The sequence below is a fragment of the Oryzias latipes genome, chromosome 1 (assembly GCF_002234675.1).
Source record: "Oryzias latipes chromosome 1, ASM223467v1".
NCBI lineage: Eukaryota > Metazoa > Chordata > Actinopteri > Beloniformes > Adrianichthyidae > Oryzias > Oryzias latipes.
Genome location: NC_019859.2, coordinates 17,236,303 through 17,255,784, shown reverse-complemented (window position 1 = coordinate 17,255,784; position 19,482 = coordinate 17,236,303). Strand labels below are relative to the sequence as shown.

The following is a 19,482-nucleotide window of genomic DNA, read 5'->3' as shown; positions in this document are numbered from 1 at the left end:
GCACTCTCACTCTGCTTCATCTTAGTGAAATTCAAATAAACAATCAGGATAGCACCATGCTGAGGAGCTTTGTAATGGGCTACTAATTAGCCACTCCAAACATAGAGAGCGGCTGCTTCACGTCTCGTTTTCTGCACTCATCTGCGTAAACTGAATGAATTGATTCTATTTGGTCGCCACTTAATGCACTGATTGTCTATTGGCTTGGCAAAGGATAAAAACAAATAGGTAAACAAAAAAAGGTCTTAAAGTCTGGATTGCATGCTTATTCCAATCAATATTTTGGAAAAAAAAAGCTGATCTATGATAGAATTCGTTTCCAGGAACCATCATTGCTTTACTTTCATTGTCCTCCTCAACTCCTCTGTCCAGACTAGAGTTGTAACAATTCATAAAAAAAAAATCCATTCATATCATAATTTTTGCTTGACCCAACGATTCATAGTCGATATCGGTTCATTTTGAACGATCCGATTCACTGACTTAAAATCGATCCAGGACATTTTTAGCCTAAAATCCAACTAGTGTGAATCAGAGATAAATACCTGGTTCTGAATGGTACAAGTGAAGTTTTCCAGATTCCTTGTATTTCTTGCAAGATAATCAAGTGTAAATTAAATATGTGTACAAAAAACAAGTAAATAAGCATTAAGGTCAAAGATATTCCCATTTTAGTGTCATAAAGTTCAGCCCAGTGTTGTTTTTCCAAATAAAAAATAATATAAACAGAACATTATTGGAACATAACACCACACTCTATGGTCACATCCATGGCCAAAATACAAAATCTCCTATCCCTTTTTTCAGGACACAAGAAAATTGTTTCAAATACTTCAGTCAATGGTGATAGGTGGTTTTGTCTTGCGACCTTTATGTCACAAAAAAGGGCAGGATTTTCTTGCAGATTCACTTAAAATGTGGAGTTATCCTTGTTCTCCCCATTTAATGTAAAAACTAAAAATCTAAAAATAAGCAGATATGAGGTTTTGTATTTTAGCCATCGACACGTTTTCGCAAAACCTTTTGACCTTTTGCTGCCATCACTTGTGTGTTGTCCGCTGTGATGGTACTTGATCATTTTAACGTTGGAGTAAAATGAACCTGCCTTGTCTCAATCCAAATGGTATTTTCCAAGATCGATATAATCGATTAATTTCATTTTCATTCATTTATAAATCTAATTTCAGTTTTATATAGGAATCGGTCAATTCAATTAACAATTTCCCTCAGAGAGATTGATCTGCTTGGATTGTTGGAATATAAATTGATTCTTCTAATAGGCCGATTAATCGTTACTCCCCTAGTCCAGACAAATTGGCATGGGTGAAGCTGTATTTTTCTGTAGAAGCAGACGGGGATGGTCATTGGCATCTCCTCGCTCCTGCATGACAGCTCACCCCGCTTAACCACGGCACTCAACGTGTCAGATAAAGAGGATAACGAAAGAGGAGTGAAGGAAAAAACGGGATAAATAAAAAATCAAAACACACCACCAAGTCTGTGAGGTGCTGACCCATCTAAAAAATGTAAGCATTCTCCAGATTCTGAGTAATCTTCTATTCCTTAGATTGTGAAGCATCTTTTTAGGTGAGCACTGATGTTGGCAAACACAACCACACAACACTAAGGCCCAACACAGTGTGAGCTGTGTGCAATTAAGCAGGGACACCACAGAGTCAAACAAAGATCAATGAAACCACAGGGATGGACATGGTACCTGGCACCGCCATAGTAGTCACCAGTGTGTGGGTTGCCAGCAAAAAGTGACTTTGTGTGTGTGAGGTCCTTCAGTGCATGTCGCACTTCTCTGCCTCCACCAGTCTGCCCAGCTCATTTCCTCCACAAGCTGCCTCCCTGCTACTTTATGAGTGAGAGCTTCTACAGTTCTTACCTCAGGACACACTTCAGCGTCCAAATGTTTCCATTTGTAGAGGAAGTGACATACATTCACTCAAACCACAGGACACCAACCCGTAACTAACCGTGCTGCATAGGAGTGTCAGTTCAATGAAAGGGATTAGTTCTCTCTGCGCGTAGGAGAATTTTAGCTATGATATATTGTAGATCCACACAATTTTGCTCTTTTGGTTAGAATCATCATGAAACTTACTTTTATTGTTTAACAGAAGCTACCCCAGAGAGTACAGAGACACTCTTATCCTCACTTCCACCAAAACAAGTAATTCCTGCAGCTTTCCTTAACAATTCAGTGTGTGACAATCAATGCAGGACTAGAATCTCTCATTTGGATCGATACGGTGGGACGCTTCTGGGCAAACCAGTGCTTCACAAGATCAACACCTTCCCACAACGTCATTAGTGTCACTGACCTTGAAGTAAAATTCAATTTCCCTCTGCAACAACAAGCCACCCTTGGCTGCTTGAAAAGCTTCTTCAGAATTCCGAAGCCATTTCCTCCTTGGAGCACAGGCGCATCAGGATATTATAACTTATGAGAGAGGTTTATGATGCAGAGAAGGAGAAATTATGCTGAATGCAAAAGAGGGATTGAAAAAGTATGTAGAACACGGATTGTCGAGGTTAAATTAAAACTTTCGATGACGATAAATGAAAATTATTTTTAAAAAGTTAAAATAAAGAAGAAAAAAAGAAAGAAAAAAAAACCACTTAGCACTTAAAAAAAAGAAAAAGAAGACATGGGGAAACAGTTACTTTTTTCTAAAGGGAAATACGTTTTTGTGAATGCTGGGGTGTGGCGGGGGCCATGGGAAGAGTCCCAACCAGGGAATCAAACCAACATCTTTGGTAAAGCTGTAGGATTGGCTGGCAGGCTTTGAAGACAGCCTTCTCTTGGGGCTTTGTGAGAAATGGGTAAGAAAGTGGCGCTCATGTAACCTGTGTGTGTGTCCAGATTATCTGTGTGAACCTCAATCCCTCTAAAAAAAAAAAACAACCCTGCAAGGGTTCCTAAAGGACTCCTAGACCTGATCATGCATGTTAAACAGATCTTACATTGCACTCCAATCCGGTCTCAATAAAGCAGTCCCTCTTAAACACACTTGAGCATTTTGCACAACAATTTACTTTTACATTAAATAGTTTGATTGTAAAATTATTCAACATTTTAATGCTGCAGCATAAAAAAATCTGTCATTGCAATGCTCCATTTATATATTTAAAAAAAGCTGTAAAAACAGTTGTGTCAAGTGCTTGTACCTAGTTGTGTATTTAGCATTTCTGAAAAAGTATAGCTATAACCTTTAGGACTTTGATATTGCTTACCTCAGCTAGAAAAATGCAATATTAATCCCTTACATTGTGTTTGGTTTCTGTACTGGTTTAGCTTGCAGCAGTTTGCATTGCACGCTATAGGCTTTTGTAGTACTGTGCTGTTATGATGTTTGAATGCATTTTGGGGATGATTATATGCTGTGTTGTTTTTCTGTGATGGAGAAATGTTAGTACGTATTAACTATTTATCAACCTCATGTCATAGGTTGATTGTGAGACACTGTCGTCATTTTAGAGAGACGTATGGGAGAGTTGAGGTGACATCTCCCCTGAGGCTCATTATTTCCTCAGGAGGATTGAAAACATGGACCATCGATTAACTGATTAGTTCAGTTTTTTGCCTTTTAGGCTATTTTTTTTAACAAGAGCAGCTGGTAAAGTCTTGTCAAAACTGCAGACTTTCCTCCAAATCCAATATAAGGGGAATTATTTCACAAATTCCTGTATACAGTGTAACCTGCTCATAACCCTGCTTCTGCAGCTTGAATTCATTTGAGGCTTGGGTTCAGGACTCCAGAGTAGTGGACTGAGGATTTGGCTCTGTGTGTAAAAAGAATGTGCTGTACACTCAGCACGTTGGTGAGGGAGGTGACATTGAGGCGGGTTACCATTTCATGTAAAATGATTTTTAGTTGGTTTATTGTATAATGCATGCTAGTTTTAAACATGCTAGTGGGCAAATATTTAAAATACGAGTTATGCTACTAAACTGTGAGGTTTCAGTGTCAGACTGTGATAAGGTTCTTTTCTCTGACTGATCCTTTTATCTGAAATCACAACTTTTTATCTGTGGCTTAAGAAGAGGTGAGCAGTTGAAGGCCATCTTAGAAGCAAAGGGAGGGTAACTTTTTTTTTTGCTTTTGTGTGTGTGTGTGTCTTTGTAGAGGGGTTGAGATTCACCTTGATTCAGTGCACCGGCTGTCTTTGAAGTGTTTGGAGCCCAGCATGGCCATCAGAGAGCCAATCGTAAGCCTTCCAGCAAAAATCGAGCCTGACCTTCCCACCAAATCATAACCATATGAACATAAGAATTTCCACCTTAGAAGAATGCTCTCTCCCCCGTCCATCTCCCAGGGTGAGGCATTAAGTAGTGATAACAGAAAACAGGTTCTGAGAGAGGGGAGGTGATGGAGGGTGGAGAGGAGGATGGGAGGACAGGAGGAGAATAAGGGTTACAAGTGTGCCGTATGGAGGAGATTGGAGAAGGGGATTGGGTCCAAAAACATTGTTGCACAGAGTCTGGCTACCTAAAATGGAAGTTTCTCAGGAAAGGATAGAGAGATATGGTGACCCTTATGGTTGACAGGGTTAGACAGAGAGGAGTGCAGCATAAAAAGAAGAAAGCATGACAGAACCGTTGAAATGTAACTTTGGAATGCAGTAAATTATTGAGAAATGAAAACACAAAACGGAGATGTGCTTTTATTGTGTCTAAACTACAACTAGAAATGTTTTCTCTAATTTTATATAAACACTGTTGCACCCCGGTTCCATGCAATTGCAATGAGTGTTTATCACATCCATGCACTACATTGTAGTTGCAATTGAAATAAAAAAACAAAATGTCCTGCTTTTCTAGTTTATAATTATATTATAATTATTAATTTTTCAAAAAGTACAGTTTACTGTCATGTTAATTGAAAACACCAACCCCCTACCCCCACCCATTCTTGCCCAGCCATCTGACTCTGAAACAAAGCCCCAGGTCAGGGAGCTGCTGGGGGAGAAGAGTGTGATTTTTGTGGCTCTTTGTGTGCCTGATAGTTTGAATAAGCATTCCTGCGAGTGTGTGTGCAATTAGGGTTTAAAGCTGTTTGTGTATGTACAGTATATGCATGTGTGGTTGCATGGTGGTGGTGGGGGTTGTTAGCGGTTCCATCTGGGCCTCCTGGAAGGAGTCAGAAAAACCACATCTCATAAAAGCAGAGGCAGCCCAATGTTCTACAAGGACAGAACATTACTGAGAATGTCGCTCAGGAAAACCCTGGGCTTGAGTCCATATGTTGGCTTTCCACTTCTTTTTTTGTTTTTTTCTTTTTGCTCTGCGAAGGGATAAGAAATAAGTAAGGCAAAATACAAAGCATGGAGTTTGTGGAGACAGAGGAGGTTGAGGCAGAGAAGCCCACGCTAATAGTATTTCCATCTGTCCGAATTGGGGAGAGGAGTGAGCTGTGACAAGCTGCCAGTTCAGGCACATAGAGAAGGGGCATCTGGTGCACATCGGCCGTGACTCTGTCTGGAAGCAACTGTGGCAAAAGAGCAGTGGAAGAATGAGGGAGGGATGCTCCAAAAGATAAAATAGTGTGAGCTGGAGAAGGTGAAAGTCATGCCGACAAGCAAGACGTGGAATTTTGGCCAGACGTATAGTTGCACATATTCCCCTAATAAAGAGTAAAATAAAAGTTTATGGAGAATGAGCAATGGATTCAAATACACAATCGTCAGTAACCACAATCTGATAATAAAAAAATTTGTTATGATTAAAGAGACATTTCAGAGAAGATGTACACTTTTTCTTTTTCTTTTACAAATGTAAGCAGTTTTGTTTTAAAGAAATGAGTGAAACATTACAGGATTAGTTTATCTTTTTTGCTCTAATGGCCAGTTATGGAACACAACATCTCTGATTGAGAAAGTAAGCTTCTACAAAAATGCATTTTTGACTTGGCACTACATATCCTACAGCAAAAACAGGGTCTTCAAAAGTAAGCCAAACATTTTTACCCCATTGGCATATTTTCTTTAAAAAAAATGGGGTCAATGGGGTAAGAAATATGGTCTTACCAAGAATTCTTATTCAAAAATTAATTTCTAGTCATCAATAGATCATTTATCAAGATTATTTTGCTATTAAAAACTTTCCTGATAAGATTTTTTTTGCAAAACTAAAAATAAGACATTTGTTCTTGAAACAAGGGTCTTTTTAACTTTCTTAAGATTCAGTTTTTGCAGTGTATATCTGACGTTAGTTCACAGATAGATCTCTCTTTCAGGCAAAGACCTACTTTGAGACACTAGTCTGACATCTTATAGAGCATAAGTGACAGCTAGTTTTTCAAACTCAGACCATAACTATTGAACAACTGCACTCCAAAAACTGAATCTTAAGAACAAAAATGTCTTTTTTTCTGTCCTGCAAGAAAAATTATCTTATCAAACAAGTTTTTCAATACCAAAATAATCTTAGTTTGAGAAAATGTGTCTTGCTGACTTAAGTTTTATTCTTAAAAGATAAGGATTTCTTGGTGAGACTATTTTGTCCTACCCCATTGGCAGATTTTATTTTGGCTTGTTTAAAGAATTTTTTATTTATTTCTAAGGGGCCTGCTTTTCCAGTGTGCATTTTTAGAGTTGAATAATGGAGACTTGTTCAGTTCAAAAGAAAAATCAGATTTAATAGATGCAATATAAAAACCCTGGAAAGTGTGTGCCCGCTCCCCAACAGAGCTTTAAATAAAGGAAAGAAAGCTTTTCCTTTAAAAGATAATTGTACCGCTTACTAAAGATCCTTCGATTTATTTTTAACTATATGTTTCTTTAAGGTCAAAAAGAGTTCTGTGTTTGACTTAGGGATTCGTAATGCTCCACTGTGTAGTAATGGCAAGTGGTGCGTTCAACGGCACTGAGGCCGCACGGATGCTTTGACTTGAATGAGCGACTCAGGAGTTAGTGTTCCTGTTTATTTTGATGGTATGTGAACGGAGTGCGTAAGGTGTGTAGGTGTTTGGCTCATTCAGTCTGCATCCACATCAAAGCAGCTGAGTTTCCGTGAAGCTGTGGACTCCCGACCTGAACTACACCGTGTTCAGAACTAAAGTCTCCATCTGCAAGTAGGAGACTTCACTTAACTTAACATACAGAGAAGCACATATAGTCAACTCCTGACAACAAAGTAGCTTTGGACGGAAGCACATCAGCTGTGTTGTTTAATATCAAGGGAGAACATTGAGTCCTAAAGGTGGCTGTGGCCTTAAATGATGGAGTTTGGGAATAGAACCTACAGGCAAAGCTGTAAATGTTCAAACTCATGACAGAAGGAGATAATAGATGTGTCGGTCAAAAACACATCCTCCCTGCAAACTATTTATTTTAAAACTTGCAAAGATTTAAAACCTTGCTTTCCTACCAGGTTTTAAGTTGTTTAAAATTTAATTTGCACTATACCTTTCCTCACAAATCAGCACAGTATTTTTTTTGTTTCATTAAGAGCTAAAATCTAGAAATAAACAAATGGGTCAAAATCATTTTTGCTCCACACTCAATAAAATAAAATAAAAACTTGATTTAAGACTTAAAGAAAATAACCAAATAGCTCTGTTATTTCTGGTTCAGTTTAATTTCAAAGCTTAATACATGTTGACCAGTTAGACTGATATTTAGTGTTATAATTTTGGATACAAAAAATTAGATTTATATGCTAAGAATAAGTGCTAGTTTTAGATTTTATAAGGATTTGTTTAGATGGGCCATTTGTACTAAGATCATATTCTCACATGAGTCATTTCCACTTATTACACTAGTTATTTTTTATCACTGTAATCAAAATTAACTACAGTTAAATACATAAAACGTAAAAAAAAAAAAAAACATTTTCTCAATACTAGCAAAAAAATATTTATTGGGCTGCATGACCTTCGGTTTTAATCAATTCTGTATAACAGTAGCTTTTTATCTTATTGTTATTATTACTATTATTATTATTATTATTTTTAATGCCTGTGTGAAACTCCTTATTTCTAAATTAGATTTTGATATCCTATTTTAAGATTTAAAAGTACTTGCTGCATGGACAGATACTTTTCTGTTTTCTTGTGATTTCTCTTTGTAAGATCTGTGTTCTTTTCCTTTTTTCAGGCTGCCTCTTGTTGCAGAAATTTGTTTTTTTCCTTCTTTACAAAAAAAAGTTAACCTGTGTTGAAGTGTGAGACACCAACTATGCATCCCACACAACAGCCAGGCTAAATTCCATTTTTCTATCTTTGCTCACTTCCTTCCTTTTCGACATTTCTTTCTCTAGAAGAGAGCAAAGCTGCAAAAATCCCTAAAAGTAGAAAACAACTGAAGGCAGTGAGCTCACCTGAACTGGCAGATCAAATGCACCATGACATGAGGTTTCATTAAAAGCATTTACTTTAGAAATAGTAAACAATAAACATAGTGGCTCTTCTGGGTAACTGTGGCATATCTTGTTAAAACAGAAATTAACATCTTTACCCGGGTGGCCTAAACAATTTTGTTCCGACCTTAAATCAGTATAACTATGGGCTTGAAAGCCTGACTGCTAGGATTACGGTAAAGAAATTTATCATCAAATGACGTCCCCTGACATCAGTATTAAAAAGACAACTTATTATCCATCATCTGTAATGCTGTTCTTCTCATTTTATCTCTCATTTAGTGCGGCGTAGTGGTGAGGAACACACCCCTGACATAAAGTGTTGCCCGGAGGCTCCGGGAAGATGATTGAATTTCATAGCTGCTTACAGGCTAATAGGGCTGTACAACGACTGCTTACTGTCCTTAAGTGACTGGCTGCCTCTCTACGGCCGCGGTGCCTTTGAAGCCTTTCTGAGGAGATCTAGAGGATTAAGCCAGTAGCGTGACATGAGGCTAAGCAGTTGAGCAATGGGGCTCCCACCAGTTGACTATTAGAACCAGCTGATAAAAACATAGAAGCTAACACTATGGGAACCACTCTTTCTCAGTTCTTGCTCAATAAAATACTTTTTCTCGCCGTTACATTTTGAAGCATTCAGAGGTCATAGAAAGGATTTGAATTTATTTATTTCCAGCATTGAAAGTTATGCTTTTATTTTTCAAGTAGATGCTAAATAATGTATTGAGCAGAAGTGGTTTGATGCATGATTGCATCAATTGGCATCAATGGGTTAACTATAACAAAATTGTGGCTTTTTAGTTTTGAAATAGCAAACGTGTAAGCTTTTCCTGTTCATGCTTTTAGCAGTTTTATTAAAATTCTATGAAATAACACATTTATATACATTTCTGACAATTTTAACTTAAAAAAAAACAAAAACTGAGCAATAACTGCACTTTAGTCCTACATTTTCTATGTCGGGACACTTTAGTGATCAAAAAGAAGCTGAAATGTAAGCGCTGGCTTGTTAAGACTATGAGTATTAGTGTGTTCTTCTTATCAGGACAAGCATTTTACTCACAGGAGCTGTTTTCACATGCAACCCTGTCACTGTTCGCCATGCTGTTCCATTTACACTCCTAGTAAAACTAAACCATTTATGCATTAACCCCACCACCACCACCCATCTCCCCTTCCCTCACAAAAACACACACACACCGTGCTAACCACATGCACATGTTTCACCTCTGTTAACTAATTCATTCAGGAACATTTTGGTTTGTTTCAACATTTAAAAAAAAGACTCTGTGCCTTTGATTGAGGGAAGTGTCTGAATGCAATTAAATGGGAGGGATGAGTGGGGAGCACAGAGAGCGAAAGAAAAGAAAGGAAGTGCACTTCAGTTGTTTCAAAGTTTGCTGGCTCTACATTTTTCTCAACTTTTCCTTCTTCCCTCATGTTTCCAGCAGAGGGCCGTACTATAGTGTTGACAGGCCCGGATTTTCACAGCAGGAAAAATGGGATGGCAGCGAAGTGGCCTGGATTAGTGCTTTCAAACAACATTCTTCATAAAACATCAATCTTCACCATACCTAACAAAGAGTCCAGTAATGTGGGTTAGTGAGAACCTATTTGGACATGCTTCCTGCTTTTTAAAAAAAACAAAACTACTTCATACATAGGAAAGCAGTAAATGATGCCTGTATTTGAGTGTTTACTCCCATGGGACGCTTGGCAGGTGTCTGTTGCTGTCACTCACCTGCAGGATGTAGCCCCGGACATAATCTCGCAGGGTCCAGCCCAGACCGTGGAGGATGTGCAGCACCTCTTCCTGCTTGAGCACAGAGAAAAGGCGGTCGAGGAGGATCTTGAGCCTGACGGGAACGGCCTGAGTGCCGTACAGCATCAGGCTGCTGATGTCAAACACCACATTGGACTGAACGATCTCCACCTGGGTCGGGTGGTAGAGGTGCTGAGTGCTGAGCTTGTCCAGAGCTGCATAAGTGGAAACAGAAGACAAAAAAACATAAAGAAAATGTGAACAGAAAAAAAGCATAGAGGGACAAAGTTAATACCTATAAAAAGGATTGGCAAATAGATTTCTGCAGTCAGACTTATAAAATGTCAGTCAAACAGAGAAATTCCAATTAATCCAATTATCTTTCATTCTTTTCTTTTAATTGAATTTTGTGTGCAGCCCAATTACCCTGCCCTCCTTTTTCACCACTGAACCATATTTATTCATCATTATGTTTGCTCAGATTATCTAAAAAGTAAAGGACAGTGAAACACGGCAGCAAAAACGAATAAGTTCCCCCTCATCAGATCAGAAAAGAGGCTTTAGGATGGTTTTTATCTTCCAAACCAAACCTTAGTTCTCATTCCTTCACTCACTACGCATTCTGTCCACCTCAACTGTCTAGATGCCTCCCCAATTCGGAAGGCAAAACACAAATAAAAAACTGTGGGTACATTTTTAATTGGGATGTAACTATTCATTTTTACAATGATAGGACTCCTTTCATGACTTGTGGCTGATGATACCATTCATAGCCAATATTGGTTAATATTGAGTGATCCGATTCACTGACCTAAAATCGATCTGTAGCCATGGATCATTGGAATATAAATCGATTAAGTCGACGGTGTATGAGTGTGAGACATGCAAGCAGAGGCTACAGAGCATAGTCTGCAGTTTTTCCCTCTTTGGCTGTCTGGGCGACACCTGTTCTTCCTCTCAGTCTCAGTCCCGGTTTCTTCTCTTACTTCATGCCCCCCACCCCCCCCCCACCACCACCCACCCCTTTTTCTCTTCTTCCCTGCCTGGGTGACACCTGGTTGGGTCTCTCTCTGATCCTGGGACGACTTTTTTTTTTCTGCTGATGAGGGCCTAGCCTGACAACACTCTGCAGCCAGACACGAACGTAATAAAATATGAAGAACTACTTGTCAAAGTCCCTGCCAATGTCGACTTGAAATGAAAAGTGAGCAAGAGCGGAGATGTGTGCCTGACAGTTCAGAGTGGGAGATTAAAAACTAGTCAAAGGGGTCCTGTGCACAGGGCCCACAGCCCGCTCTAGTGCGGACACGAGCCAAACAGGTGTTTTCTTTTATCTTTTTTCCCATCCCTTTTCTCTTTGTTCTTTCTCCATTTTTCTACAGCAGCGTGAACAGCTCACAAGGTGTTGTCTCTCCGTTCCAAACCTGTCCTTTGGTTGTTTTATATCAAGTCAGTGGAAAAGTGGAAAAAAAAAAACAATGTAAAGCACAGGCAACTTCAGTTTTGCCTCAACAGGCAGCCATAGAGAGATCATTTGAATAAAATATTTAAAAACCTTATATCACAGCAGTGTAATTCCCTTTAAATACATGCATACATTAAATTTTCTTTTAATGACTATGTCTATAAATATTTATGTAAAAACAGTTTCTTGTTGCACAGAAGAAAGGGCAAAAACTATGCTTTTTTTTGCTTCAATTTTAATATGTATGCACTCAAAACAAGTATTATTTAACCTTACCATGAGCTACCCAGCCATGTTTGCACTGGTCACATGTTCGCAGGTGGATCTTTCCAGGCTGGAAACACTCACATGTGCAGTTTACCAGAGTGCAGCGAATGGCCTGCAGAAACACACAGGAAATGTTGCCATTATTTACAAAGAAAAATGCAAATCGGAAGAATATGCAATGAGATGCAAATGAAAAGTAGTAGCTGGTTCTAGAAGAGCAAATCCCTAAGGCTTACGACATTCTGAAAGTGGGATAAATGTCACATTTCCACCCGACTGTCTGGTCAGTATTTTTACAAATATGCATCTTAATTTGCTGGGGGTTTTTTTTTTGTTTTTTTGCTGAGCTGATGTGGATCAACATAAAACGTCCGAAAAAATAATTTGTTTTGACCGCAGCTCCATTACTTAACCCTGGACCTGCACTTTGTCTGACCCTGGAAAGCTTTTAGTAGTGAGAGGTTAAGTGTCCAGACATGACGAGTCCATCCCACTACAGCGCGATAACCGCCTGCTGAGGCTCACCACCACATAAACAAATCTTCAGGTACACATTTTACAGGACTTTTGCTTGATTTAATAAAACGCATCAAAATGACCGTTCGGCTCTGCAAAGGGCAAGCTGTTGAATTATAAATAGAAATGAATTCTGCTTCATCATCCAAATGAAAGGAGCAGCTGCAAGCAGTAAATTCCAGCATGACATGAAGAAACAAAAAGATAAGGCAAAAGGTGAGAAAAAGGGAGGAAAATGCAAAAGAAATTAGAAACATAAATCTTCATTGTTTCACTGTCTCGGTTTATCTTTTTCTAACACGAACATGAGGACTTGACAAATTAAGGTTTTAACATGGGTGCTGCTTTATCAGTCTACAGGGGATTTGACCTGAAATTGTGCAGCAATATTTTTTATAAAGCTAAACCGATACATATTTTTTTGTATTTTACTTTGAAAATGTTTTGTCCCCCCCAAAATATTTAAGACTAAATACAAATTGTCAACTGTAAAAGCAGAATTTGATTCTATTTGACACACAAAAGTACATTTTTTGTTTGTCTTTAATTGATAAGATCCATCTGTTTATGACAACATTATAAAAGAGTGACTTATTAATCTCACACTAAGGCTGTACTTATCAAATGTTTATGGATTTATAGTCTGAACTGACAATGCCGTGTCATCAAACTGTTTTTTCCTGATGGAGTGACACCTATGTGACACGGACAAAGGGTCGTAGGTTGGAGTCCATATCTGCATCAACAGCTGCATTTCACAATGTCGCCTCAATCAGCACTTCTTCAGTAAATGGATCGGCACAGATTGCTTTTTGTCTTTTCAACTAAGGTCAATTCAGTAAGGAGACAGCCTTTTCTGCTTTTTCTGCATATTCACTCGGGATAAGAATAAAAACCCATGGGGGTCCGAACTGTTTAATGCAATACATTTAGAACCAACTGGAAGGCTATTTAATCTATCAGACCAGCTATTTACTTCCTCTTTGCAATGGTGCCATAATCCAGATTAGTTACCAGAGGTGTCAAAGTGAACACAGGTTTATCTGAGATTAAGCAGAAATTACACCACTTCTAACCGTGCCACCACACGGTTTGACACAGAACCAGACAGGAGACAGAGATTATTTGACTTTACACAATTTTTAAGCTCTCCAGGTGCAGCCACGGCAATCCTCACAGTGTCTGAGGATTACACGGCATGTGTCAGAAGAATCGCACGTATGGAGGGTGATTCACTGAGCCGGTGATGCTCTAATCCAGAGCTCACCATAATTGCGTTCATTTTTTCTTCCCTTGAGAAGCTACATGGAACAGTCATGGGTGTTTCTGGAGGTTTTACAGGTGATGGTCAAATATGAGAGTCTATTGATTTATGATCCACTGGAAACATTTTTTGATTTTTTTAAACTTGTTTCAGCTTTATTTAGCCATCTATCTGCATCTAGACCTCTACTATGCCTCCTAGAGATATTTTTGCAGCATCTCTTTTATAATTCAGCTTTTTTTGCAGCAGCAGTGTCACAAAATACATACTTATTAAAACAAAAACAGTTTGTTTAAATTAAAAAAACAAAACAGATACATTCCCCAATGCTTATATAGTATAATAAAAGCACTGGGAACTAAGAAACAGTTTCTGATTTGGCCAAAACATTGAAAAGTATTTTTTTTTTTTTTGTCTTTTAAAAATTGTAAAACTACCATTTGGCACTGAAAAGAGCTAAGTGAAGTTGCCATTTTGGGGCTTTTAATCACCAACTTTCAGTTTATGTAAGTTTTCTTCGCAAAACATCTTACTCTACCTGCACTGAGAACGAGCATTCTTAGCAAAATTCTGTTCAATGACATTAGTCAGCCTAGGTCTTACTAATTACCTGTCTTTGCAGCAGCGTTATTAAAGAAGAGTGGAAATAAACAAATGGAAATATCAAATGCACTTCTGCTGTTTACGAGCTGGGGTCTGACAGCTGACAAGATAGTTAAGGGGCGTCTAATACGGCAATTAGAGCGTGCCACTGTCTGCAGGGCTGCTGCTGTGACAAGGCGCCCTCTAATCACTGACTTATTACGCTGGGTAGCAGCACCTCTCATATCTGGTCCATTAAGCAGACAACAGCATTAAGAAGCTTTAAAGCAGCAGCAGCAGGCTCCCCTTCTCTAAACATGTACTGACAGGAGAAAAGGAAAACAAAAGGGGCAGACAGTGTTTTTTGGTTTTAATTTTTGTTCTGGGAAACATTTAGTTTAAAAATTAAAGAGAAAAGTAGCAGAAGAAATGCTTTGTGGTGGAATTACACGTTATTGTTGCCAGGAGGTAAATATCTTAAAGATACAAAAAAAGGCTGATGGAAGTGTCAAAAAACTGTAAAAAAATATATTTTTTTTTAAGTCCCACCTTTATCATCTTTAGAGCTATTTTCAAAGCATTCCCAGTGGTTTCTTAACTATCATTGTGGCATTTTTATTGAAAAAAAAACTGTTTTTTTCTAGGACATAGCTTCTTGACAGTGGCAGGAGCTCATTAGAAATTCACCTCTGAGCTGTGGGTAGGCTGCTGGTGTGGAGCAACCCCGTCCCCTCTTCCCCTCTCCATTGCAAAGCTGAGCTTTGTGGCCGGTCCAGCATATTTTTAAGTCACAATTAAGCTCTTTTTCCAATCGTCTGCTCCTGATTCACAATGATTTGAATAAAGAAAAACTCAGAAATGCAATTTTAAGCTCTATTTGCTTTATGTATGTCCTCCATCATCAGAAAAATGCCACAAGAACATTATGAGTTTCAGTTATTCACAGCCACATTCCTGTAGGCCCTGGCCAAATGCTTGACCTGAGCTTGGTTTAGCGGCATGCTCTGGTCCTCATCCTTCATCTGCACTGGATGCATTTGTCACAACAGACACAGGAAAGAGTCAGTGTTGTCTGATCCCTGGCTAGATACTCAACATTAGTCATTGTGGTATCGTATCAACAGGGTTTCCCATTTGGCTCAAAACTAAAGAGGATGATGTTGAGTAAAAGGACAAAGACGAGAGTGTGTGTGACTTGAAATACAGGAAAACTTAGAGGCTAAAGTGAAAAATATAACTCAGAGCGCTGTACTAATTAGACCCAGACAACAGTCAACATTTCCTCACTGCTGCCGAGGTACCACTTTGGTTAACAGCCTAACCAAGCTCACTCAGACAGCATCATTTTCAGCCTTTAGCTGGCTGAAGTTCATGTGTCTCACTGCTGGAGGCATGATGTTTCATGGTTGTTTTTCTTGGCTTACAGTCCCTGTCCCAGTCCAAATGTATAAACACTGACGGTCAGACATGGCCAGCATCGGTCCTGGAAAAGACTCTCAATTAAAAGACGATTAGTGGAACAGAAGAACTACAGAAAAGGGGAGCTGCATGAAAAGATGGCTGAAATTTTTGCACAAAAGTGAGTGAACATGCATGACAGTCAGCTCAAGGCCAACAACAGAATATGTAGAACTCAGCTGCAAACGTTTATCTGCCGCCACTACAACGAACAGTATCACTAGGATGCTACATTCACACAGGGTTCGAATAAGCACTTTCAAGCGACCACTTCCACTAAAAAATCAATGTAAACACGCATTTGCAGTGATGCGTGTTTCTATGCGTGTTTTTAAGTCAGTATTTGGTATCTATATCAGTCATTAAGCGCAAATCAAAAGTAAAAGCAGTTTAACTTTGACCAATCAGGGGCAACTGTGAGGACATGTGCTACTCGAACAGTCCAGTGAACACGTTATGCTAAAAGAATATTAGCGTTCTTGAACCACATGACATGCCCAGTGTGTAGATAGCTTTAAAGTATTATGTCACACTTTGTACTTCCCCATTGTTGGATACATTTGACGGAGTGTCAACAGTTTCTCTGTCAGACACATGTGCATGTTTTCAGCAGAACAAAACCAACCCAGGCAGCTGGATTTTGGGTGAGTTTTGTTCCTCCTGTTTAATTTAAACGTTGACCATGTTCAGCACAAAGCCACAGACCACATTTCTTGTTTGGTGAGTTAAGCAGAGCTGCGATTTTAAATGAAAACACACATGCACACACTGTCTATGCTTAGGGTCAAGTGAAACACTGGGAGCATCTTGTCTTCTCTTCCATCCACAAGATATTATCTCATCCATGAGTTAGCTGCTGAAATGCTGTCAATTTCCTGCCAGAAATGTGCGGCCAATGTGCGTTGGGGGGGGCACGGCAGCTTTGCGTGTCATAAAACAGGGTCCTGACTCAGATAGATCAGGGCTTCACAATGTCCATATTGGAAACAGGTGACAAATAAAACACACAAAAGTCTTTGTAGTCAGGCACAGCATGCCACAAAAGACAGCTAAGCAAATACCTCATGCTAAGGCTAATCGCTGTTTTTTAGACTTGTTTCCTTCAGATTTCACTTGAAAAACAGTTTTCTTGTCTGACAAAGTCGTACTGATAAAGGCAGAATAATCATTGGGGTATCTTTTTTTTTTTTTTTTTAGGTTTTAAGGTATCTTATATGTTAAAGAGTGAATATCTCTCCCTGAACTCCCTGGAGGAGAAGGCCCATCCTGCCTGTCGGTTCTCGTTTTGAGCCCAGCGGCTGGCAGTCACAGAGCCAGAGGTCCCTGTCCTGTGTGCAGCTGTGCATCTGGGCTTTGACACGGGGCAGAGCGACCAGAGCTATGCTAATGGGAACCAAATGGGGCGTGAGCCCCCGGTGGATTACAGAAGGAGAAGAGAAGCATGTGTTTTCATGTATTCATGCGGAGACCTGGGACCTCACTCTTTCTTCTCTCCTTTTTTTCCTAAGTCAAACAAATGTGAGCAGAAATATCTGCAGTTTGCACGCATTCTTAACTAATGCCCTGTTATTTAGCAGACTTGAGGAATAATTGTCGATCAGTTGACATAACTGAAAACTGATCAAATACAGGCAATGACTGTTTCACAATTTTTCGTCCTGTAAACTGCTTTAGTGAGAAGCTCAAAATTTGAAAATGAAGTTTGAAAACAAAGTAAGCAAAGTAAATAAACCTTTCACAAAGACGAGTGAAGAAAGAAGAGCATCTGAACTTTGTTGTTTTGCGGACATATTGTGTCTGTAAAAAGCCGAAACACAAGTTTCAGATGTTTGGCAGCTTGTCCCGCTTGCTGTACTCTGCTTTCACCTGCTTGTAATGAAAAAAGAATGCGGCCTCAGTGCTGCAACAACAGGGAAAATCAAGATTTCGGTTGAATTTACAAACACACAGTAGGGATGAGATTAACTGTATTCAGATTAATGCCCAAATGACAGACAATTATTTTAAATCCAATCTATCATTTTTAATGTCTTGTCCTTTCTTTGACCACCTCATCAATATAAACTTGCAGATTAAAAAAAAAAAGCTGTCATTTTTATTAAAAATCTTTAGTCTGGACCCCTATAAACATTAAAGTCCCACTCTAATAATCTTTAAAGCTATTTTAAAAGCTTTCCCAGAGGTCTTTTGATTAAGATCATGCTGTCTTAAGCTCAAATAAAAAAAATTTAAAAACCTGTGTTGTTTTTTAGGGCACATTTTCTGCAGAGCGGCAGTAGTTCGTAAGAAATTCATCTCTGAATTGTGGGTCGGACTGTTGGCTTGGAGTAAGCCCGCCCCCTTCCCATCATTCATTTGTCTACATGCTCTTCCACAAGCTTACAGCCCATCACAACCCCAACCTAACATTATCTGTGTAATAAAAACAATGAGCATTATCAGAACTGTCTGGCTGTACAGTTTTAAACCAGATGGCAGCTCAGATGAGGAAAACAAAGATTTACACTTATCTATTTGTCTGCGAGTGGATGCATCAGAATGGAGCGGGGCAGGGAGCTTGTGGCTTGCCTTAGTAGCATCAAGCTAACAAGCTTTTTCCAACTGCATGTTTGTGCCTGCTCCTGATTTTACAACAATTTGAATAAAGACATGCAATTTTCATCCTAATTTCTTTATATGTGTCCTCCATCAACAGAAAATTGCCAAAAGAACATATTAAAACACCAAAACAATATTTTCATTGGAGTGTGTCTTTTAATAGCAACAACAAAACCCTGACATCTATTGTCCACTGCCATCCCAGAAGACACTCCTGCTTTAGTTTTGTCCACACCCCTGGATTCCTGCACATCCACAGACAGGACAGTCATTAGGGAATATTTCAAAATCCAGCTCACATCCAAGTAAACCTTCCAACATTCCCCCTTGATAAACTGACAGTCACAGAAATAAATCTGGGCTTGATGAGGGCCAATCGCTTCCACCCAGATCAATGATGAAACTCTCTCTCTGACTTGCACAATAAATAGCTGTCCATGCACTTGAGGACAGTCACTTGTTTATGAAGAGGACAGAAAAAGGACCCAGCTGGCTTTGATATTTCCAAGCAGCCAAGGAAAAGGGGAGAGCAATACTCTTACTGCAACCGGTAGAGATGGAGAGACATGCGTAACACAAGACTAGACTATGAGTTCAAATAGCTAAGCATCAAGGGAGCAGTAGTTTCTTCTGTCCTTCGGGTAGAGAGCAGGTGCATGCACAGGCCCCCCAGTCCAAACCCTTGGCCCCTCTCAGCTCTCCTCAAAGCATTTCCCCAGCCAAAGATCAAACCATCTGCCCAGTGACAGACCTTTGGGTCCACAGACACACGGGTCTGCTTCAAAGTTGGGTGCAAAGGGAGGCAGGGTTTGATGAGGGGAGAACGAATGGAAAGTTGGTGAAAACGCAGAGATCTGGGATACAGCAGCAAGGGAGCAGTATGAGGGGATGGAGAAGGGTGGGGTGGGGGCAGGTGGAGGCTGGCACGGTGTGGAAATGGTTTTTTTCAAGGAAAGTGGAGATGCAGAGGGAGGTTGGGAAAAGGCTGTGCAAAAAAGATGCTAAAACGGCCCATTTTCTTTCCTCAGAATGTGCAGCGTTGAGTCCTTTCAAAATAAAACAAAAAAATAGAATGAAATTAAAATTAGAAATAACAAAATAATAGGACCGATTAAATTTTTGTATAAATTGGGTGTGATATTTTCACATAAAGCAATAATCCCATAGCGAATCAAATAATATATATATATATATATATATAT

General features: G+C 39.3%; 1 protein-coding gene across 4 annotated transcripts in view; it reads right to left on the bottom strand.

The window, feature by feature from the left end:
* The window catches only part of LOC101155255 (zinc finger protein basonuclin-2), a 90,840-nt gene that overhangs the window by 33,551 nt on the left and 37,807 nt on the right, over positions 1-19,482 (bottom strand). For all 4 annotated transcript variants that reach the window (XM_004065927.4, XM_020703682.2, XM_020703675.2 and 1 more), the window contains 2 exons: positions 11,872-11,974; positions 10,110-10,345 (listed from right to left, as the gene is read on the bottom strand). In XM_004065927.4, the coding sequence (XP_004065975.2) occupies positions 10,110-10,345; positions 11,872-11,974 (339 nt within the window). The remainder of the gene's footprint in view (positions 1-10,109; positions 10,346-11,871; positions 11,975-19,482) is intronic.